This window comes from Ursus americanus, chromosome 30 (assembly GCF_024610735.1).
Source record: "Ursus americanus isolate L20-20 chromosome 30, mUrsAme1.1.p, whole genome shotgun sequence".
Lineage (NCBI taxonomy): Eukaryota > Metazoa > Chordata > Mammalia > Carnivora > Ursidae > Ursus > Ursus americanus.
Genome location: NC_142156.1, coordinates 11,561,953 through 11,586,367, shown reverse-complemented (window position 1 = coordinate 11,586,367; position 24,415 = coordinate 11,561,953). Strand labels below are relative to the sequence as shown.

The following is a 24,415-nucleotide window of genomic DNA, read 5'->3' as shown; positions in this document are numbered from 1 at the left end:
CACTGTGTATACATTATGTATATTTATGTATAATGTATAATGTATAGATGTATATTATGTATATATATGTATATTGTATTAGGTATTATATATGTATGTTATCATGTTTTATATACTTTATACAATATACATAAATAGAAGTAAGTACGGATCTTACATGGATGGGGAGATACATGTCATCAACAAGATAAATTACTGCTAATACACCAAAATGATGGTTAGAATATTCTCTTCTTCTTTACGCTCATCTGTTTCCCCTAACAAGCACCTATGACTTCATAAACAATCAATGTCCTTTATGACAGAGAACATAGAGACTTATAAAGGCTCTGAATAACGTATGAATTAAGAAAGGTGTTATTATCCTGTCCACTAATTTGTTGTTCTGATGCTCCCCCTCATTAGCATGGATTATGAGCACACTCGGCATGTCTGCGGTGGTTTTCGTCCAAGGAGCCTGCTGTGTTCTCAGCCCCAGAGTAAAGGCTCGTGAACTGCTGGTTCTAACAGTGCGAGAGGGCCCGAGTGCACAGATAGAACGAGGATGGCTGAACAGATGAACAAACTGGGGTCCTTCCCTACAACGGAATATTAACTCGGTCACAGAAAGGAATGAAGCGCTGGCACCTGCTAAAACATAGTGAACTTCGAAAACCTGATGCTCCGTGAAAGAAGCCAGTCACACAAGCCACGTGTTTTATGAGTCCCTTGACACGACACATCCAGAACGGACAGATGCAGACAGACAGAACACAGACTGGCGGTTGCCAGGGAGCGACCAAGAGAAGAGGGAGCAACTGCTCAGTGCTGATGGGACTTCATCTGGGGTGATGAGAATGTTCTGGAACTAGACAGAGGTGGTGGTCACACAACACTGTGAACGTACTAAATGCCACGGAGTCGTGTGTTTTAAAACGGTTGTTCTGTACTTTCACCTCAATTAAAAAAAAACAAACAAACAAGCATGAAGCTTGGCGTTAATTTCCTTCTGTGGCTCACAGGGACTCTCCTGTAACCCTACTTAGCAGCAAGCTTCTAGAAGCGACTCCCTCTCTTGACACACGGCCCTGGGTGTGTACGTGTGTGCTGAGGGAGCTGCAGAAGCACGTTAGGACCCGTGCAGCAGGCATGCCTTTGTAGACAAAAGGAAGAGGCACAAACATGCAGTTCACGAAGGGTCAAGGTGAGGAGGTCGGGGAGGGAGAGGGGAGTGCTTCTTACGCACAGTAGACCAGGAGCTCGGTGGTCACCTTTCGCTGTCTCCCACTGCGCAGGTTCGTGGCCAAACAGGTGTAGTTTCCTTGGAGGTTTTGTGACATCAGCAGCAGAGTGAAACTGCTGACTGTCAGGTTGTTTCCAAAGGGCTCGGTGCTGGAATCTGGGGCCTGAAACTGCCATTCAACCATTGGTGGAGGCCAGGAGCTACTGCTGCAGCTGAAGTCCACCTGGGAGCCCTTGGCTGCATAGACGGTGCCATTGGGGAGCCTGCCGGTGCTGGAGATATTGACCTCAACCTCATAGGGGCCGCCTGGGAATGACAAGGGGAATGCAGAAAGCATTAATTACTTAAGAGTTAACTTGAGCTCCTTACCAGATCTAACAGACACAGAAATGATCAAGGAGCAGTCAATGAGGATGACAATATCTATCAGATACTTATTATGTGATAAATGCTATGCTAAGTATCCGTATGCATTCTAATCCTGAGATAAATGTAGACTTATTGGGGGTAGGGGGCTCACTCCTTGTAGAAAAGGGAAAAATGCAAATGGCTCCTTTTCAGAAACACTGGTGAGTGGATCGGCTGTTCATTAGTGAACATAGCAGGCCTGCTTGCAGGGTTGGCCTTGGCTGGTGCCCGCAATGTGGATTTCAGGAGGGTGTCTGCCATTCCCAGAACTGATGAGAGTGAGGCTCACTGGGCCTGAACCATTTGCACAGTGTGGTTTAAGCTGAACTCTTGCTTCCCCTCCGGGAGTCTGGAGTTTTGCTATGTGCTAGGCAGAGGGTGCCTATGTGACTAGCCCCCAGTGAAAATCCAGGGTGCTGGGTGTCTAAGGGGCTTCCCTGGGAGACATTTCACACATGTTGCCATAACTTGTTCCCGGAGGAATTGTGTCCCATGTGATGCCCCTGGGAAAGGACTTTTGGAGGCTAGCTCCTGGTTTTCCTCAGACTTAATCCCATGTGCCTTTTCCCTTTGCTGATTTTGCTTTGTAGCCTCTAGTTGTAATAAATCAAATTACATGCTGAGTTCTAGGACTTCTCCTAGAGAATCACTGAGCCTGGGGGTAGGCTTGGGGAGTCCAAGCACAATTTCACACTGAAAGACAAGAAACATTGGCTCCAGGACCAACTCTGGACTCCACTCACTAGCTGTGTGACCTTGGCAGATTACCTAACCTCTCTGAGCCTCCATTTCCGCCGTGCTAGAACCCACCGCAGGGGGCTGTGGTGGTAATTCAGTGAATACGGGAGAGCACTCAGAACAATGCTGGTCACATTGGAAGCACTTGGTAAGTGCTGGGTTTTATGTGGGTCCCCCTGACATTTCTGAATTTCTTTCTCATCCCCAGAAATGCCCTCCCACGGCTGGTACCCAGTGCACCCAAGATGCGGCATCTCTTTTGATGAAAGGAATATAACTAACATCTACTTAGACTAAAGCCATTGAGTGTGTTACCTCTCCCAGGGACTACCCCTTTTATTTATTTTTTTTAAGATTTTATTTATTTTATTTATTTAGGGAGGCCTGGGTGTCACAGTGGGCTAAGTATCTGCCTCCAGCTCAGGTCCTGGAATCGAGTCCTGCATCGGGCTCTTTGCTCAGTGGGGAGCCTGCTTCTCCCTCTGCCTGCCACTCCTCCCTCTGCTTGTGCTCTCTCTCTCTGACAAAAATAAATAAAATATTAAAATATATATATATATCTTTAATAAAAACAACTTTTTAAAAAGATTTTATTATTTTGAGAGAGAGAGAGAGAGCGTGCATGAGCAGGAGGGAGGGGCAGAGGAAGAGGGAGAAGCAGACTCCCCGCTGAGCAGGGAGCCCAATGTGGGACTCGATCCCAGGACCCCGAGATCATGACCTGAGCCAAAGGCAGACACTTCACTGACTGAGCCGCCCAGACGCCCCAAGACTTCCCCTTTGGAAAAGAAGAATCCAGGAAGGGCAATGCTTGACCAAAGGAATACAACTAGGACTGCAGAATTTGATCAGAAAGAGACCGGTGGGAAAAATTATTCGGGGGAAGGAAAAGGCTCTCCCAGAGCCCCTCAAAGTACAGCATCTACTTCACTTATGTCTGAGGCCATTATATAACTACAGAAATGGTGGGTTTCCCAGGACAATATTCTTGACAATATGCTTCTCAGGTCGGGGCTCGCTCCTAATAGTTGTATGGATCTGCTGGAATCATGTCACCTCCCATAGAGGGTCTGTGGAAAAAATTATGCCATTAGTTGGGAGGTACCATTTACTGCTGCTGGCTAGTTGGTTAGGTATGCAGACCAACAGGTAACAGGGCGTGCCCACAGCTGGCAGACATCCAGTGAAGCAGAGGGTATCTCTGGAGTACTAACAATCAAAGCCCAGGCCAGCAAATGTAGTGCGTTAGATTAGACAGCCTGGGCCTTCTGAACTGTGGCCTGGAGGGCCACGGTGGCCAGGCATGGACAGTGTGGACCCCCAGAACCTGGCTGGGAGGGGCTTTTGACCAGCACAATTCTAAGCAAAAAACAGTGTTGGATACAGGGAATGGATGAGAAGGAACAGGTGGAGGGATTAGAAAAATAAATCAAATGAGAGAACCTTAAAAGCCTCCTGAATTAAGTGTTTAGGGATTACAGCTCACATAAACCCCTTGGGTTGGGTCTGCTTTCTTAATTAAAGCTGACGCCATCTTCTTGATCCCCTGGGGTTCCTCCCCTGCTCTGACTTTACTACACAGAAGGAGGTACCCATTTCCTTCCCTTCTACTGCTCTCTCCACCCACGTGTTTATTCCCAAACAGAAGCCCACCGGCTCTTTTTTGCTTGTGGGGTGGTGGTGGCAATCACTCAGAAAGACAAATAGATGGGAGAGGAAACAAAAATAAAAGAGCAAATAAATAAAAATAGAGAGCAGTCACAAAGGTTTGAGGTTTGAGGCCTTGGTTACTGTAGTTTGAGTTCTCGGCTCTTTGTTGGAGGGATGCCTTAGCCCTAGCGGTCATGAGCTTGTACTCTGAATTCACAGACCTGGGTGTAAATCCTACTGCCACTTACAGAGAGACAATCTTGGACAAGTGCCCATCACTCTCATTCTCTCATATGAAATGAAAAGAATAGATATAGAGGTGGCTGGGTGGCTCAGTCAGTTAAGTGTCTGCCTACGGCTCAGGTCATGATCTCAGGGTCCTAGGATCAAGTCCCACTTTGGGCTCCCTGGTCAGTGAGGAGTCTGCTTCTCTCTCTGCCTCTGCCCCTCCCTCCCCCTGCTCATGCTCGCGCACTCTCTCTCAAAATAAATAAAATCATTTTTAAAAATGTGGAAGTGTGTTTTCACTCTTGTTATGTAAGTTTTTATATAACACCCTCGACTTTACCCGTTGGGCCATCATACCTAAAATATTTACCATGTGGCCCTCTACAGAAAAAGCTGGATTCCTGTTCTAGAACAATCTACCAGTGCCACTGCCTTCCTCTTCTCTGCAGACATTCTTGACGTAGGAACAACTCACTTCTCTCCTTCCCCTCCATAAACATAGTTTGGCCAGTCAAGCGTCTCAAAGGGTTGACTTACAACTCAAGGACTCACAAAATGGGAGACTCTCATCTCCATGTCTTGGATTCCCTGACAACAGGAAGAGTTGTTGTCAGGCATTTGCTCTTCATACTAGCATTTTGATTTGAAAATGACCTAAGAATATACCAGCTAGTCTCTGCTAATCAGTGGGCACACCTATAGTTTTAGAATGGGATAAGATCCTTGGGGAAACTCACAGAGACTTTTTCGATATCACTTTTAGAGACTGAACGCAGAGACACATGCAACAACCCCATTGCTTCCCGATTTCCCTAGTGACTGCTGTTCCCATCCAAAGAGCTGGAACCCAGAGGTCTTCAGATTCTTATAAACACCTATCTCTGCTGCAGATGATCTTGGCAAGACTCAAGTTAATCAACCTCCAGGCAAGGATCCTCCATTTTCTGAAGGGAACCAACAATCTTTCTTCCGTGTGCCAACACACGCCTTCCCTAGGACCTTATGTTGTGAGGAGACACAGCGTCACCATCAGCATCGTAGGACGAGGGCAAATAGATGAACCCAATTAGTCAGGGAACATGGGACTTTCCTGAGGCCCCTTCCCGGCCTTTCCTGATGTGATGGCCACATTACTCGCTAGACGGGAGCACTCCCCATCCCCCACACCCCAGCTGACTCCAAAGAGATTCTTGGAGGTTGATACAAACCAGCTTCCTCACAGTCCATGTGCCATCCAGCTCACATGCCCCCTCAACACTTGGTTGGCCTGAGAAAAACAGACACAGGGAGACTCTGGCACCACGTACCATGAAGTCTGACTGCGGGCTTCCACGGGCTCATCTGATCACTCAGCTCCCCAGTGCACGAGAGCTGATATCCTTAAAGAAGAACAAAGTCTAGTGGAATGTGTCCAGGTCTGTGCTACCTTGCCCATCCCTCCAGCCCTCCTGCAGGTAAACACACAGCAGTTCTAACCTTCTGCCCACCCCAATTGGGAGGCAGAAGAGGGTGGGTAAGTCAATGAAATAAATAGCCATGGCAGCGCTGAACTGCTCTGGACTGAAGGATTTCTGTATTCTCAGGAGCAGCAGTCCCAATCCGGAGGGCAAGACTCTTCAACTGCACCATTAAATTAACAAGTAATACAGTACAGTCTTGGGTCCTGAGACAAATAACAAAATTACGCTGCAGTGCCCATTCCAGGCATATTAGATCATCCCAGTCCATAGAAAACCTGACTCCCCGGAAGGCAGAGACACCAAATGCCCCCTGATCACTAAGCAGAGATCCAAACAGTAAGGAGGGAGAAGCTACTGGCCCACATACAGCCAGCTTTGTGCCTCTACAGCACCTCTATCCTCTCACACACTCAAAGTCACTTACAGATAACAACTTGTCACATCTCAGACTTTTCTTCCCTCACTTCAAGGCCATGTTCGAATGTTTCCAAACTTTTCTCCTTAAGAAACTAAGTTATCAGGGGCGCCTGGGTGGCACAGCGGTTAAGCGTCTGCCTTCGGCTCAGGGTGTGATCCCGGCGTTACGGGATCGGGCCCCACATCAGGCTCTTCCGCTATGAGCCTGCTTCTGCCTCTCCCACTCCCCCTGCTTGTGTTCCCTCTCTCGCTGGCTGTCTCTATCTCTGTCAAGTAAATAAATAAAATCTTTAAAAAAAAAAAAAAAAAAGAAACTAAGTTATCAACCATGTCAGTGAAAAGACAGGGAAAGCAAGATCTGGACAGGCAGAATCCCTGACCCACAGAAGGTCCTGTTCAAAAGGCTTGGATGTTAACTGATTGCTGGGAACCTGAGATGCATTTTTCCCACGGGAATCCCATCACCTGTTTAACCAGGTGGTCGAGGTGACATGAACCAAGTGCATACCGTGTGCCCAGCTCTGTGCTGAGGGCTGTGCATGTCAATCTCATGAACGCACGCAGTAAGTCTGTGCCTGGGTTTGACTGTCACCGCTGATTCACAGATGATAAAACTGAAGTGAGAGGAGTTTAAGGGACTTCCCCCATGTCACAAGGACAACAGCCAGCAGCACCTGGATTTGAACTCAGGCAGCAAGACCTCAGTGTATGCTCTTAGCCACTCAGCAACACCATGGCCCTCCTTTCCCAGAAATAGCAGTCGGATCAAACCTAATCCATATTCCAAAATCTTCCATGCAAAATGAGGGCCAAGTCCCATCTGAGATGTCAAGGCCTCGCCTTCAGCCACTGTCTGAGGAGGGGCAGCACGGGGCTCCCTGATGCCCGGAGGGTTGTGTGTGTTTGCCAGGCTTTGTCCTAGAATGGGAGCAAGCCCTGAGATTCTGGAGGGCTCTGGTACATGGGAAACCAGAGGACATCTTTGCTATGGACTGAATACTTGTATCCCCTCCAAAATTCATTTTGAAACCTAATCCCCAATATGACGGTATGTGGAGGTGGGGCCTTTGGGAGGAGCTGATGAGGTCAAGAGGCTGAGTCCTCATGGTTGGGACTGGTGACCTTGTAAGGAGAGACCCCTCCTTCCTCTCGCTCTCTGCCCAAGTGAGGACACAGTAAGAAGACCTATCTACAAACGGGGAAGTGAGCCTCACACAGACACTGGATCTGCCAGCACCCTGATCTTGGACTTCCCAGCTTCCAGAACTGCCAGAATGTTTGCTGTTGAAACCCCCCAGCCTATGTTACTTTTGTTAGAGGAGCCCAAGCAAGGTCAGAATCTGGTTTTCACAAACAAGCCTACAACAGTTGAGGACATTGTGTGTTTCCAAATGAAGAAGTTTCCATAATACTAATCACATCACAGTAACTCAGGGAGCCCCAAGAGCCATGTGAGTTTAGTGATTCTTTTAAGATGGAAGTTTACGTTCATTGTAAAAAGGCCTTGCATTTATGTCCCTAACAGGGCAATAATGAAACTAATCCACCCTCCAACAAACCTAGTCAATGATTAATCAATGTCAGGTAAAGTCATCATAAACTGGAAAGAGGGATGATTAAAAAAAAAAAAAAAAGCAACAAGTTGTAACGCCGTCTTACTCTGTGGTCAAAAGAGAAGGCATTTATCGAGGAGACTGCCATGAGGAATTATTAATGACCGGCAGCTGGAGTGAGCTGCCCATAGGCTCACAGTAGGAACTGAACAGAGCTGGGCCAAGATGGGTGACATTTTTAATACACCCACATCCATTCTTGGCCATTCAGGAGTCCAACTGTGGCATCTTCAAACACAAAACCACTGCACTCCCCAATTCCATAAACCTTAAGAGTTGGCAGTAACCTTAGAGACCATCCAAAAATCTAGAAGCGTCCTCAAAGCCTTGCTTTTCTTCATCCTCCACTTCCAATTCACCAGCAGAGCTTATTGGTCTACCTCCAAAATCGTTTCTGAAGCTGTGCATTTTCACCAAGGCCGCTGCCACCGCCCTGGTTCTGGGCACCAAGATCTTGTGCTCCAACTGGCTTCCCTGTTTTTATCAGTCCTTCCTGAGATCACACACATACATCCTGCATGTGTAATTGAAATAATGCCACACCCATGCTTAAAGCTCCAGGAGTTTCCTCTGGCACCCACAACAGCAACAACAAGAATCTCAATTCCTTGCCAGGTGTATTAGTTTCTTGAGGCTGCCTTTACAAAGTCCCACAAACAAGGTGGCTTAAAACAACATTCATGGATTCTCTCACAGCTTTGGAGGCCAAAAGTCTGAAATCAACGTGTCAGAAGGGCAGGGGGGAATCCTTCCTTGCTCCTTCCATGGCTTCTGGTGGTGGCCATCAGTCCCTGGCATTCCTTGGCTCCAGGTGCATCCCTCTGCTTTCTTCCTCTGTGTTTATATGATATTCTCCTTGTGTGCCTTCATATTCACACGCATTTTCCTCTTCTTAGGAGGGTGCCAGTCAGTTTGGATTAGGGCCCACCCCACTGACCTCATCTTAACTTGATTACATCTGCAAAGACCCTATTTCCCAATAAGGTCACATTCACAGATACCAGGAGTGAGAACTTCAATATTTTGGGGGAATATAATTCAACCCATAACACAAGTCCCACCCTCTCATACACTGGGTTCCCACCACACCAGCCTTCTCCCCATCTGCATACACACCACACTCAACTCATCTTGGACTGGATATAGTTCTTTCTGAATCATTCTCATCTCTGCAAAACTGGCTCCTACTCATCGTTCAGCTGAAATGTCACTTCCTCCAAAAGGCTCTCTCTGACCTCCCCAATTTTAACTATTTCTGAGAATCACTGCACCTCGACTCTCTGCATAGCCCTCATCACTCTGGTATTGCCTGATGCATTCATGTACTTGCTTACTGTCCATCTTCCCCCACTAGGATGTGAGCTCCATGAAGGCAGGGGCCTTGTCTGTCCTGTTCACTCCTGTGGCCCAGTGCCTTGACCAGTGCCTGGCACTGGGCTTTCAATGGATATATGTTGAATAAAGAAATAAGTAAATTATTTTACAGATGAGGGAACAAGGGATCAATAGGAATCATGTGTATATTTCTACTAAATGACACACTCTGGGTCTAGAATCTGGGTATCCGTCTAAACCAGTAAACAGCACACTTTCTTTGCAAAGCGCTACAGAGTAAATATTTTAGGCTTTGCAGGTCATATGACCTGCATCACTGCCACTCCACTCTGCCATGATAGCACCAAAGGCAGTCTGAGATAAGATGTACATGGATGAGTGTGGCTGTGTCCCAATAAAGCCTTCTTTATGGGCACTGGAATTTCATATCATTTTTACATGTCACAATTATCATTCGTCTTTTGGGTTTTTTCAACCATTTAAAAAGGTAAAAAATATTCGTAGCCTGCAGGCCAGATATGGCCCACAGATATGGCTAGAGTTTGCCAATCCCTATTCTAAATTCATGCGCGTATATCCACAGATAAGATACTGTTTGAGGAAACTGCAGCATGTAATATAATAGTAGCTCACGCCAAGCCCTATAGTGAGCACTGGAGCGTAAGAGCACTATACGTACCAAGGTCCGTGATGTATTATCCCCAATTAACAAATAAGCAAAACTAATGCTCTGAGATCTTAAGCTACTTACAGTGACACAACCTCAGGAATGGAACTCAGGCAGTCTGACTCCATCATGTTATATATTCTGACTCTGGTGCATAATAAAATGGTATTAACAGCAAGGATGATGCTAACACGCTGGGAGCAATCGCTAATATGCCAGGAGCCATTAACAGCACTTTATCTACATAAACCAGAACCCAGTCTTCGCAGCAATCCTAGGACACAGTAATTCTTTTCATCCCCATTTCACAGATGAGAAAACCCAGGTGTGAGAGGTCACTGGGCTTGCAGGTAGCAGAGCCCAGAATGAAACCCGGGCTCGACTCCAAAGCCCTCCTCCCACCCAAAGCTCCGAGTGCCTGGCCAGCCGGCCCCAGGGCCCTGCCACCGCACTTACTGGCCACCTGCAGCCACACTCGGAACCACCGAGTCTCGTTCAGGACCTCCCGGCAGGTGTAGTTCCCCTCATCCCGCGGCCTCAGCGCCTTGATGTGCAGGGAGCTGGCACCTGCCAGAGAGAAGCGCGGCTCAGCAGGTGGGAAGCTGGAATTGGAGGACAGGAGGAAGACAGGCTCCGAGTCATTCCGGTACCAGGTTACCGGGCCCCTTGGTCCCGAGACGTTGCCACAGTGCAGAGTAATGTTCTCGTGAACCTCTCCAACGACCAGAGCCTCCAATCCTGTACGAGGAAAGGTCAGGCTGTTACTACATTCCTTCAAATCTGAACACCATCCCTTGCACACCGTCCCTCCGCATTAGGATTTAAAAAAAAAAAAATCAGGTGTGTGTTTTTAAGCACACTCTGTGGGGATTATTGGCCAGGACTGATGTTAATGAACCTGCCGTAAATGGCAATCGCAGAGATAGTCCCAACTCTCCCCCTCCCCGCGCTATCCGTGCCCTTCACAGCAGGACTGCTCTGCGCTCGCACCACGCCCCTCAGCTGGGTCACGTGACTTGCTCTGGCCAATGACCTCCTACCATCCCCTGGAGCAGGACAAGCCCAGGTTAGGTCCCAGGAGGAGGGTGAAAGCTACACGTGCAGACTCCAGGTGTCTCAATCATCTGAGCTGAGGCCGTTCCAGATCAGCCACCGAGTGGACGCCCAGACACGTGCGTGAGCCCAGGCAAGATCAGCAGAGCTAACCCCAGCTCTTGAGCTATAATAAGCACGTACGGTCATTTTGTGATTGTTATGCAGTACTAATGTGGCAATAAATAACCGATACAGAACCCAAGCGGTTTTATTTGCCTGGATCCAGAAGAGATGGAAGGAAGAGGGCCTGGGCTTTGTTCCCACCTTCCTACTGCTGGCTCTCGCCATCTCAGGTGCAAACGATTCTGGAAGTCAAAGCTCTCTTGCCGTTCCAGCTTTGGGCATGCCCTGTGTTAGACACTGGGGAGCCAATGAAGAGCAAAACAGAGAGGGACCTCCAGGATCTCACAGTCAAGTGGGGAAAACAGACAATAAACTGGCAATTATGATCCAGTGTGATAAATACCATGACACGGCCTCAGAGAAGGGGCTCCTAAGTCCAGCTGGGGTGACTCCCAGGGAAGGCTTCCCCCAAGAGGCCACACTGAGATCTGATGGACAGGTAGGAATTAGCCAGGTAGACAGGAAGATGGGGTTCCCAGGTAGAGGGAACAGCATGTTCAAAAGCCCAGATAAGCAGCAGCAGCATTGCTATTAGAAGTGCCAATTATCAGGTCCCACCCCAGAACATTTAAATCAGATAAATCACCTATCTAGGGGTGGAGGTGGAAGGCAGCACTGCATTTTAACAAGCCCTCCAGGTGATTCTGATGCTCACTCATGACTGACAGGTGCAAAGGGCAACTGATCTGGCACAGATTGTCACCAGGTAACAAGACACAAATGCAGCCCATTTTGCTGAGAAGTGTGGAAACTTCCCAGCCCCCTCCACGACTAGCGTCCAAATACAAAGCAGCCACAGGCACAGGACTAATCGGCAGAACCTGTTAGGAGTCTTCTACTCATACTTTCGCACTCAGTAGATGAGAAAGGTGTGATGCCAAAAGGGAAAGTGGGCTAACTCTAAGTCCTACAGGGAGGAGGTACCAGGGTGGGACCAGAAGCTAGACTTCTTGCTATTCTCTAAAATGTTCTTTTTCCACCATATCAGAAGTTTTCAAAGTATGTGACTACACTGAGGTTTGTGAAAGGTGGTATTTCATTACAAAATAAATTGTCTTTGACAACCATACAGGGTCAACTGGGTATTCAGGTACAAAAGAATGAGGTTGGACCCCTTACCTCACATGATATATAAAAATTAACTCAAAATGGGGGCACCTGGGTGGCTCAGTCATTAAGCGTCTGCCTTCGGCTCAGATCATGATCCCGGGGTCCTGGGATCAACCCCCGCATCAGGCTCCCCACTCAGCAGGGAGTCTCCTTGTCCCTCTCCCTCTGTCTGCTGCTCACCCTACTTGTGCTGGCTCTCTATCAAATAAAATCTTAAAAAAAAAAAAAATTAACTCAAAATGGACCATAGATCTAAATATAGAAGCTAAAACTATAAAATGCTTAGGAAAAAAAAAGAATAAATCTTTGTCACTCTGGGTTAAGTAGTGGTTTCTCAGGACACCAAAAGCACAAGTGACAAAAGAAAAACGGCTAAATTGGACTTTGTCAAAATAAAAATCATTGCGCATCCAAGGACACCATCAAGAAAGTGAAAAGACAACCCACAGACAGTGAGAAAAGCGTGTGCAAATCACCTATCTGAGGAGGGGTTTGTTTCCAGAACATATGAAGAACACTCACAACTCAACAATAAAAAGATAAATAATACCATTTAAAAATGGGCAAAGAATCTGAACAGGCATTTCTCCAAAAAGATATACAGAAGGCCAATAATCACATGAGAAGATGTTTATCATTAGTCACGAGGGCAATGCAAATCAAAACCACAATAAGATACCTACCACTTCATACCCACTAGAGTGGCTAAAATCAAAGACCATAACAAATGAACAAATATTGGCAAAGATGCGGAGCAACTGGAATCCTTATGCATTGTTGGTAGGATTTTTATTTTTTTATTTTTTTATTTTTTTTAAGATTTTATTTATTTATGTGACAGAGAGACAGCCAGCGAGAGAGGGAACACAGCAGGGGGAGTGGGAGAGGAAGAAGCAGGCTCATAGCAGAGGAGCCCGATGTGGGACTCGATCCCGGTACGCCGAGATCACGCCCTGAGCCGAAGGCAGACGCTTTAACGACTGCGCTACCCAGCCGCCCATGTTGGTAGGATTTTTAAACAGTGTAGCTACTTTGGAAAACAGCGTGGCATTTCATCACAAGGTTAAAGTCACGTTATGACTCAGCAATTCCATTCCAAGGTGTACATCCAGGAGAAATGAAAACATATGTCTACACAGACTTTACATATGTGTTCGTGTGTTCATAGCAGCATTATTCCTAACTGCCAAAAGATGGAAACAACCCAAATGCCCACCAGCTAATGAATGGATAAATAAAATATGGTACATCCATACAGGGGGAATATTATTTGGCCATCAAAAGGAATGAGTACATACAGCATGGATGAATCCTGACATCATTACAGTAAGTGAAAGAAGGCAGTCCTAAAAGACTACATACTGTGTGATTCCATTTATATGAAATGTCCAAAATAGGCAAATCTATGGAGATAGAAAGTAGATTAGCAGTTGTCTAGGGCTGGGGAAAGTGGCTTGTCTGGGGGGAAGGAGGTAGTGAGGAGTGACTGCTAATAGTCAAGCATACGGCTTTTTTTTTTTTTTTTGGAGTGATGAAAACATTCTGGAGTCAGTAGTGAGGGCTGCACAATCTTGTGAATATACTAAAAACCACCAAATTATATACTTTAAAAGGGTGAGTTTTATGGTATGTAAATTATATCCCAATAAAGCAGTAAAAAAATAAATGAATAAACTGCCACCTGCCTCTGAAAATCCTTCCCTATTATAAAGAAAGAGTAACAGTGATCCGTCTTTGGCCTTTTGTCTGGTTAGAAGGGGCTCCATTTGAAAGATTGGAAGCCAGGGGCGCCTGGGTGGCGCAGTCGTTAAGCGTCTGCCTTCGGCTCAGGGCGTGATCCCAGCGTTCTGGGATCAAGCCCCACATCAGGCTCTTCTGCTGGGAGCCTGCTTCTTCCTCTCCCACTCCCCCTGCTTGTGTTCCCTCTCTCGCTGGCTGTCTCTCTCTGTCAAATAAATAAATAAATAAATAAAATCTTTAAAAAAGAAAGAAAGAAAGAAAGATTGGAAGCCAGCCTGGAGCTACAGGATGTTCCAACTCTCTCCTCATCTTGGCCACACCACTCCCAAATGCTAGGACAACATGAAAAAAACAACAACAACAAAAAACCAAAAACCTCTAAGCCACTCACTGGAAGGCAGACAATGTCATCTAATGCTAAAGATTCCCAAACAGCAATCACTTTGAAAAGTGTTGTTGAACTTTGAACAATCACTTTGAAAAGCAAGTGAGAATTATTTTTAAACAATTAGTCCTGAGAACCCAAGTCTCAGTGGCAATGCCCACGGAGGAGAGAAGATACACTGTAGAATTACAAATGCAGCATGTGTTCATGAGACCTACGGACCTGCCCCTTCCCAGCTCCCTGGCAAATGAATAAAGAAAGAACTTGGAAAAGCCCTGGCAGAAGTCTAGTTCTGGAACTTGAGCTAACATTGTCTTCTCCTCCAAGGAGCAGAAAGACACAATCACAAAAGAAACCATTTTAAGGCATTTCACTCCTCCTGGCTTTGCTCACTCCATTCTTTTTAACCACTGAAGCTGAAGGTGACCCTGGAGGTCATTTCGTCCTAAGATGTGGCAGTCCTGAGGGGCTGGGTTCAAGAGGAGACAGGCTAAGCCCCAGCTCAGTGGAAAAGAATACAATCATCAGTTAGTGATGTCCGTCTGACATGTACACGCAGGGGCAGTCCCTGAAGGCACACTGGTTCCACACTTGATCATCCCGTGCTCCCTCATTTCACAGATGAGAAAACTGAGGTTCAGGGAGCTTAAATGATTTCCTTAAGGGCCCACACAAGTCACTGGGAGAGCTGGGACTGCCATTGAGGTCTTCAATCCTTTGGGTCATAGGGATTTATCCTGGTCTCCCGGTCAGACAGGATGAGACAATAAGACATCATAATAGTTTGTGTTACTAGAAGTTGTCCACATGGTATCCACAGGGTCCCCAAATGCCCCCCCACCTTAAATTCAGAATATGGACGTAAGGAGGAAGCAATATAAACAACCATTTCCCAATGCTGCCCTCATATTATTATTCACAGAGTTGGGATTGTACCCAAAAACTTATTTTTTTCCTACCAACTTTACCCAAACAATGACCCAGGATTTACAAGCTGAGGTGACTGTGCAGGCATGAACATTGTCTGGAGTAAAGGGACAGGTTTGTTGTTTTTTTTTCCCCTAAGATAACTCCCAATTTGAAAAACAAACAAAAATACACCAAGCTAGGGAAGTTCCCTGGCACCGGGCATGGCAGTGGAGGAAGTGTCTCTGTGTGGTGAGCTGCAGCCAGGCTAAAAGCTGGTTCATTCCAGAATGATGATTTTCACCCAGGGTTCTGATGTCCCAAGGCCCCTGATGTTCACAGTGCAGGAAACACTGCAGACAGCCGGAGAGAAGGGAACAATCACCTTTAACTTCTGGAAAGAGCCAACTGGAGACTGTCCTCCCCTCCTCCCCATAGCACAGTGACCACTAAGTCAAATACCAGCAGGGGCCAGCAGGTAAGGTCCATGACTGAAGAGGATCAGGGGTAAGTACTACAGCAGGAGAGGTGGAACAAATTTGGGGTTGCATGCCCTAGACAGAAGGGGTGACCACTGCTCAGTTCCAGGTGGAAAAGCCCTGTCCTGCCAGATCATCGGATTTTTCCAGATAAACTGGAAACCTAGATTATGGGAAATTTCACTGCTTTTAAATGACTGCTGAAAATAAAACAAAAGAAAATCTTAAGTGAGCCTAATGGTTAGGAACTTTTGGCACTTGCTGCTAGGAAGCTCAGGCGGGGCAATTCCTGCAGGAACCTACAAGAATAAATCAGCAGTGTGTGCGGGCATGGGCAACACAGAAAATAACACTCCAAGTATTCTGGCAAGGTACACCACCTCCTGGCCCCATCTCTTTTCCCTGTACCTGAGTCCTCGCTCTCACTGCTTATCACCCTGCCCTGCACACAAAACACACACATTCGCTGGTGCATTCGATTCAAAAATGCTTTTTCAATATTTTTATATCCTATATATTTTTGTAAGCAACCCTGTAAACTTATCATTACAGGGGCGAGCACAGATTAAGCATTTAAGACCTTCTGCCAATCACGTCAAGTGGAAGGGCAAGTTTTCTGAAAGTCTGAAATTACTTCAAAATAAAAAGATTTTGTTTTGTGTTTCTTTCGGGTGAAGGACGGAAGGCAAGGCTTTGAATGTGCTAGTCCGCACAGGTCCGCTTGCAGGGGTGTGTAGGGAAATCCGAAGGTTACAAGTGTAAGGCAAGTTCATTCAACCTTGGGCAGAGGAAGGAGAGAAAAAAAAAAGGAGCTTCGAGTTTGAGCCCCAGTGCAGCAAGTAAAAACCAGAAAGCAAATTTACATCCAACGCTTAAAAAAACCAAAAAATAAAGAAATAAAAAAAACAAAAACAAAAAAACCACAACAAAATAACATTTCCCCCCTACACGTGCTTCTCCAATTTTCCCATCTTCAAAATTTCCATCTTCAAATTCCCCACTTCTCCCATCGCCTCTCCGCAGGCCCTCTGCAGCCTCGCTGGCTGCCCACTCCAAGAGACTAGGGATATCTTGCCCTCCATCAGGCGCCCGGGAAAATTCCTTCCTGCAAAGACAGCGGAGCAGCGAGCAGGAAACTCAAGACCCTCCCGGGGCGGCTGTGTGGCCACGGCCACAACTGGCTCCCGCGGAGTCGGAGGGAATTGGGTCCCTGGCTCTCCCCTTTGCCCGGCGAAACTCAACTTTTCCCTCCGGATCGCGGCCCCTTACCTGCGGCGACCCAGCGGGCCAGCAGCACCCCGAGGCAGACAAGGACCTGCGGCTGGGACGCCCGGACACCCGCGGCCATCTCGCCCCAGATGCCGGCAGGGGCTCCTCAGGAAACGCAGGCTCCAGCTGGGTGGGTGCGCGTCCCCCTCCCCAGGGCCCCGGTCCCTAGGGTACTGAGTGCTCCTCCCGGGTCCTCAGAACGACAGGGGAGCCCCACTCTCCACAGCCCCCGGGAAGGATGCTTGGGCTGAGCCCGATGTCCGGCGGTGGGAGCAGCGCTGGGCTGCCGGCGCGATTCTGTCTCCGGAGCGCCCGGCCCCGAGGTGGGAGGGCGCACCCCGCCCTCTGCGCCCGCCACCCACTCCCGCTCGCGGAAAACAACAGGAGCGGGACTCCCTCCCGCCTCCCATCCAGGCGGGAGCCCAACTTCCTCTACCTTGGCCGGGGAGGAGGGCTTTATGCAAAGGGCGCGCGCCCGGGCGCGCCGAGCCGAGTCCGGCCCGGCCGGGGGTGGAGCGCGGAGGCCGGTCCCTCCCCGAGCCCACTCCGCCCGGGACGGCAGCCTGGAGTCGCGGGGACAGCTGGGCCGGGCAGAGACCCGCAGCTGCCGCAGGACGGCACCCCCCTCCCGGGCGCTCCGGCTGCAGCACCCGGGGGAGCGTGGCCAGCCGGAGGGGCGGGCTGCCAAGCTGCAGAATTCAGGGTCCCTTCGGAGTCCCAGCTTAGCTCTTCGAGGGTTCTCCTGTGCTTTCCCGTGCTCAGGGCAGACGCCAGGGCCGCCATGGCTGTCTTCTTCTACCCTTTGCAAGTCTAGAGCAAGAGAAAGATGATCCCTTAGACCTCCAGCCAAAAGCGGCCACGAGACTCCTGTTCTGTGAACTAGCTGAGACCACACAGCAAGATCGAGAACCCAGGGGTCAGCAGAACTCGGTTCTCAGAGCTTTCTGTACCCCCCCCCCCCACCGCAACCCCATCCAGTCTGATTCCCAGAGAGCTGAAATCCCTCTCCCCTGCCACATCTTCACTCCATCCTGTCCTAGGAAAAACAAGGTTACCATATCCTCAGGAAAAGTTGATACTTGAAACTGCCCTAGGTGGAACTTCCTTTAAAAAAAAATTGCAATTAGTACAGTAAAATATTACTTGCAGACTGTAGGACGTGGGTATATGGGTGTTTGCCTTCTTTCAACTTTTCTCTATGTTTGAAAATGTTCATCATAAGATATTGGGGCAAAAACCAAAAATTGCTACTAAGTAACATCATCTGAGGCGCCTGGTTGGCTCAGAAGGTTAAGTCTCTGCCTTTGGCTCAGGTCATGATCTCAGGGTGTGGGATTGAGCCCTGACTCCCCCGCCCCCTGCTCAGAAGGGAGTCTGCCTCTCTCTCTCTCTCTCTCTCTCTCTCTCTCTCTTTCTCCACTCCTGTTCTCTCTCTCAAATAAATAAAATCTTAAAAAAAGAAAGAAAGAAAAATCATCTGTTCTGTTGCCCAAAGGCCCCTTATTGAAATACTTCTTCCATGATGAAATCCTCTTGAAACTAATAAAAAGAGTGTGTTTTGCCTGACGAACTGAGCCATAAAATTGCACGGTTCTTCCCTTTTCCCTCTTTTGCGAAATGATTTAACTCTTCAGCTGGCTCCTGACAGTTTTCCTCCTTTCCCTTCAGTTTCGTGTTTCATCTTTTACCTTCTCATGGAAGGTAAATTCTATCCTAGATGACCTCTTCCTGTTTCTTCAGAGCCTGGCACCTCGCAACCACCCACGATGTATTTGTTAAATAAACAAAGGAGAGTTCGTTGGCTTTGATATTGTGGCTCCTCAAGTTTTTCCGACAAACTCCTTACCTCACATTCCCCACCTGAAGACAACAAGACAGAAATCAAATCAATAGCTGGCAAGTTTCTAGCTGAGGATCTGGAATTTTCTGTGACCCTGGTGGTACATCAGGTGGGGAATTGTACAGAGCAGGCCCTCCTGATATATTTGCTGGTCAAATGCAGGGTGCTTATGACCAGTTCTCCACCCCTCAGAAGGATCAACTTCCTGGGATGGTTTATAATGCTGATTAGTTTGCTTGGCTGGGGCCTTTTTCCAAAGCCACTTTAGAAACTTAATCTCATTGGGCCCTCCCTACAATCCTTGTACCTAAGAAGTCATGCAATCCCACTTAATAAATGAGATACCCAGAGCTCCAGGAGGGTCAGCTCCAAGTCACTGAGCTGGTTGGTGGCAAAGCCAGGACGGGGGCCCATCTCTGTCCCACACCAAGTCCTGCCAAACAAAATGATTTTGTTACTTATACAAAGGCTACCATGGTCTGGATGCTTTGGGGGTCACCGGACCAGCAGATATGGGCATGCCCCTGAGCAGGGCTCCAAAGACAGCTATGTGGCCCAGGAAACACCCACCCTCTCTGGTCTGGGTACAGGCTGTGGCCAACCCTGAGAGAGACAGAAGCTGTTAGGAAATGCCCCACCCAGATGTCCCATAGCACCTCAGACTGCTCTGAATAGTAGAAAGCATTCTGTCTAGACCAGTGACCAGTGAGGTGGGGGTACATCGTACTGGTCCCTAACAAGGTAGGGACCTTTCAGAGCCCTAGTTCTATGATCTGTGCCTCATGGGTTGTTAGAAAGACATGAGTGAGTGACTTGCAGGAAGGGACTCAGCAAAGTGTTGTTAAGGCATCAACCCCAATCTATAGTCATATATTCATTCTAAATCCCACAAGCATATATTAATTAAACATAAGGCTCAAACACCTTTCTGCTCAGGCTGCTACACAAGGCTTTTTTTATTTTGTTTTGTTTTCACCTCCGGTGAACTGAAAAAACTTCCCCTTGGCTAAGTGCTTTACCTACATTACCTACATGAATTCACCGACTCCTCAACAAAACCCTGAGAGGTAGGGATTATCCTTCAGAGAGGCCAGGGGACACAGCAAGTGAAGGGGGGGGGGTGGAGGGTGGGGAAGGGGTCTGATCTGAACCCAGGTCTGAGGCACAGTTGTCTTAATCAGTGTTGGAGGGAGGGACGGAATGGGGCTCCCGCCTGACTGTAGCCAGCCCTCCTACGGCCTGGGTCTCTGAGGCCATCAAGCTACCTATTATTTCTGCCCGGCTACTCCTCTTCTCCTGTCCTCTCCCTAGAGGTAATGCTGAAAGGTTTCTTAGCAACAACCTGCTTCTCTGTTCAACCTAGAGATATTCTCCTGGGGGCTTCAGAAAGAGCAGGCCATTCAGGAACAGCTGGGGTAGCAGCTTGGTTACTCAGTAAGCTCTGCACCCCTGCACTTCAAGAAGTATAAAGAGGTGCATGACCATCCTACCTCTACCCCCGTGGAGAGGCCTGGGACCCACAGGCTGGCACCTCAAGGGACAGGGACAACAAAACCAACCAGGCTTGTTCTCTGGAAAAGAAAGCCTGCTAAGCCTTCCCAAAACACCCCCTCCTCCCACCTCTCCTCTGCCCTTTGCCCAGAAGAAAAGAACTGGCAGGCAGAGGCCATAGCAGGAAAGTTCCTGATCAGGCAAAGTTCTAAGAAGAAGCTGGCAGGATGAGATAGGAAAGTGGAAAAATGGAGAGCTGTCAAATGAGTCTACTATTTTTTACCAGAACCCAGCCTCTCCTCTCTGGACTGGAGACCAGGAGGGTGAAGTTTGGTATCTCTGAGTGGCAAAGAACCACAGAATGTGGAAGGCGGACCCAAACCCAGAAAGCAAAATAGTGCACACAGACGGATCAAGGAAATGACCAGCCAGTTCTCCAAGAAATGGGCAGCCAGGGAGCTGGAGGGAGGGGGATGGCTCACCCACATAAGAGATGGATGCAGCCTAGCAGGTAAGCTGGTGAATGTCTAACCAGACTCTCCTGCTGGTGGTGATGGGGGGCAGGGGCGACGGTTGACTTGTAGTGTTTGCCAATTTCCCTGGTGTAAATACTTCCACCATAACCAATTCCAGGCTATCACTGTGAAGTGACTTTAGTGGATGTACAACCAGTTCTCCCAAGCCAGCACCCCTGGAATATACCACTTTCCCCCAGTGAGATAACTCCAAGGGTGGAAACTTTTGACTGGATGGCCCAGGAGCCAAACAGATGACTCAGGTAGAAAACATTCTTTGATCAGTCTCCTGTTCTTTGATCTCACGCTCATCTCTTGAATGCCATTTGTTGGCGAAAATAAATGTGATTTTCCTAACTTCAAATTGGGACATATGGGTTGATAGCAGCAAGTATATTAAATTTACGGCAATAGAAGAACTTAGTTAACTCAGGGTTTCCAGAGAAAACTTGGATGAAACATTTTTCTGAAGGTGACACACCTATTTCTTAAATGGCATTTGCTTTTGCCTGATTATAAGCATATCAGTCTCACTCACAGAATAATGAAAAACAGAAAAATAGGAAATAAAGTGTAACCATAAGCCATCTAGAAATAGTCACATCACTAGAAACTTCTAGTCATTTCTGCTGAGTTCCAATGTGTGTGATTTTTTTTTTAACAAGGCTGTGATGACATTTTACACAAAGTTTTGACTCCTGCTTCTTTCTTTCTTTCTTTCTTTCTTTCTTTCTTTCTTTCTTTCTTTCTTTCTTTCTTCTTTCTTCTTTCTTTCTTTTTTTTAACAAAGATTTTATTTATTTGACAGAGAGAGAGCACAGCAGGGGGAATGGCAGGCTGAGGGAGAGGGAGAAGCAGGCTCGCCGAGCAGGGAGCCCGATGCAGGGCTCGATCCCAGGACCCTGGGATCATGACCCGAGCCAAAGGCAGATGCTTAACAACTGAGCCATCCAGGTGCCCCTCCTGCTTGTTTCTTTAGCTTTATAAATATACACTGTGATTTTTTTTTTTACAAGTAACTAGTCCTTTTAATTGGAAAAGAAATAAAACATTAATGATAAAAAAAAATTCAAATGAGCCTTGCTGACATTGTGCCAATGTGAAATAAGCCTGTCACAAAAAGACAAATACTGTGTGATTCCACTTATTTGAGGTGCCTAGTGGAGTCAAATTCCTGAGAGAGAGTTAGAAGGGTGGTTGCCAGGGGCTGAAGGGAGTGGAGTGGGGTTCGTGTTTAATGGGTATGGGGTTTCAATTTTGCAAGATGGAAAGGTTTCTGGAAGCAGATGGTGTGATGGTTGCACAACATTTTAAATGTACTTAATGCCTCTGAACTGTATGCTTAAATAGGTTAAGATGGTAAATTTTATGTTATGCATATTTTACCACAATTAAAATTTTTAATGCAGAAGAAAACAGAGAAGTGGGAGAACAATGAGAAAAAATTAATACACACATGTGACAGAGAACAGAGACAGTTCACTGGTATTTGTGAATTAAAAGTGAACATATTGAAAAAAATCCAAGCAATTTTACAGTGCAATTATATCTGAAAAGTAAGACTTCTGCTCACCTTCCCCTGGTCCCAGTCCTCTTCCTAGTAACATCCAGTCTTGCCAACTTCTGGAGACTACAGTTTTTACTGGTTACCTAATATGCACCTGTTGGAATATTATACAGCCATCAACAGTTGTATTTTCAAAGTTTATGTAATAATAGAAGATTTGGCTATTATGATTACCCAGATGTGTGAAGTTCAATGAGGGTTTTTTTCCCCCCAGCAGCTTTATATACTATGAATTCACTCACTTATTTTATTATTTTTTTTAAGTAGGCTCTACACGGAGCTTGATCTCAGGATTCTTGAGATCAAGACCTGAGCAGAGATCAAGAGTCAGATGCTTAACCAAGAGCCCCTGAATTCATTCATTTAAAGTGTATGGTTCAGGGGTGCCTGGGTGGCTCAGCTGGTTGGACTTCCAACTCTTAATTTCTGCTCAGATCATGATCTTGGGGTCGTGAGATCCAGCTCTACGTCAGGCTCCGTGCCCAGCAGGGAATCTGCTTGGGAATCTCTCTCTCTCCCTTTCCTTCTGCCCCTCCCCTCTGCGAGCTCTTCCTCTCTCTCCAAAATAAATAAATAAATCTTTAAAAACAAATAAGTGTATGGTTCGGTGGTTTTTAGTTGTCCGAGTTGTCCAGTCGTCATCACAATTTCTTACTTTTGCCACCCCAAAAGGAAACACCTCACCCTTTAGTTATCACCCTCCATTCTCCCCAGGCCCAGCCCCTGGCAACCACGAATCTACTTCCCATCTCTGTGGATTTGATTATTCTGGACATTTCATATAAGAAGAATCAAAGAACATGTGTGGCGTCCCACTGCTTTCACTCAGCATAGCGTTCTCAGGGCTCACCGGTGTCGTGGCGTCTCTCAGCACTTCATTCCTTATTGTGCCCAAATTATAGTCCATGGTACGGAGAGACCACATTTGTGTTTATCCACTCATCAGGTGATGGACATGCAATAAACATTCACGCCACTAAGTGACCCAGAAAACTCAGGGCACCTCTTTGCTAGTTTCTTCTCTGCCTTACTTACCCATCACTCCATGTATGTCTTCTAGAAAGTAATGGTTCTTGCTTCCCTGGACGCTCTGCTGCAAGCAGGCTGGCATTTACAAAAGCCTGGTCCTCTTTGCTTAGTTTGGGCTCTGGGTATGCCAAAGCACCTGAATGCGAGTTCAATCAAGTAGCATTTTATGGCATTGTTTTTCCTTTTCCCTAAGATTCCAGTCAAACTCCTTTGGAGATATATAGCCAAGAATGCCCAACTTTTTTTTTTTTTTTTAAGATTTTATTTTATTTATTTATTTATTTATTTATTTATTTATTTATTTATTTATTTTTCAGAGAGAGAGAGAAAGCACAAGCAGGGGAGCAGCAGGCAGAGGGAGAGGCAGCTCCCCACTGAGCATGGAGCCCAATGCAGGGCTCGATCCCAGGACCCTGGGATCATGACCTGAGCCAAAGGCAGACGGTTAACTGACTGAGCCACCCAGGCGTCCCTAAGAATTCCCAACTTTTTAGGGCTCCAGCATCTGATCATTGCTTGCTTCAGTTCTTTCTCCCAAACCTGCAAAAGTTCCATCCTATTTCTCAAAGCCAAATGTATTAAACTTAATTCAACATTAAGATTTTTGCAATCCCTGTCCAGGAGAACTTAGTCTTACTAAACTGGTAGTGACATGGTAACCACTTGCGTCCTGTCTTTTCCAGTGGATGGCTGACTTCCTGTAAGATTTCCAGGAAGCTCCCTCAGAATATATACTATTTGCTCTTGCCAGGCCCACTGTCCATGGAATGTCTCCTTCCATCCTCTGAGCAAACTTCTGAAGTAGGTACTCTTTCTAACCTACATTTTACTAATAAGGAAGCTGAGGCTTGGGGAGGCGAAATAACTTTTCTAATGAAATCACAGCCTCAAGTCCATGTTTATAAAATGAATCACTTCTGCTCTGGGCCTCACATTTACTCGGAGAAGTAAAACCTTGGACTGGGGAGACACTTCAAGGATTAAGAACCTTGTGATGAGGGGTGCCTGGCTGGCTCGGGCAGTGGAGCATGCGACTCGTTTTTGTGTTTGTTTTAAAGATTTCATTTATTTATTTGAGGGAAAGAGTAAACTAGAGAGAGTGAGCACGAGTGGGGAGGGGGGATAGGG

At 47.0% G+C, this 24,415-nt stretch overlaps 1 protein-coding gene across 10 annotated transcripts in view; it reads right to left on the bottom strand.

Annotated features, from left to right (window-relative positions):
- VSIG10 (V-set and immunoglobulin domain containing 10) overlaps window positions 1-24,415 on the bottom strand; it is a 53,756-nt gene that overhangs the window by 12,845 nt on the left and 16,496 nt on the right. For 3 of the 10 annotated variants that reach the window (XM_087857299.1, XM_045791608.2, XM_087857300.1), the window contains 3 exons: window positions 22,265-22,352; window positions 10,195-10,476; window positions 1,226-1,528 (listed from right to left, as the gene is read on the bottom strand). In XM_087857299.1, coding sequence (XP_087713425.1) covers window positions 1,226-1,528; window positions 10,195-10,476; window positions 22,265-22,298 — 619 coding nt within the window. In that variant the 5' untranslated portion in view covers window positions 22,299-22,352. Of the gene's footprint in view, window positions 1-1,225; window positions 1,529-10,194; window positions 10,477-16,845; window positions 17,276-22,264; window positions 22,353-24,415 lie in introns of those variants that run through there. The other 7 variants (XM_087857302.1, XM_087857304.1, XM_087857303.1 and 4 more) reach the window with 4 other exon arrangements.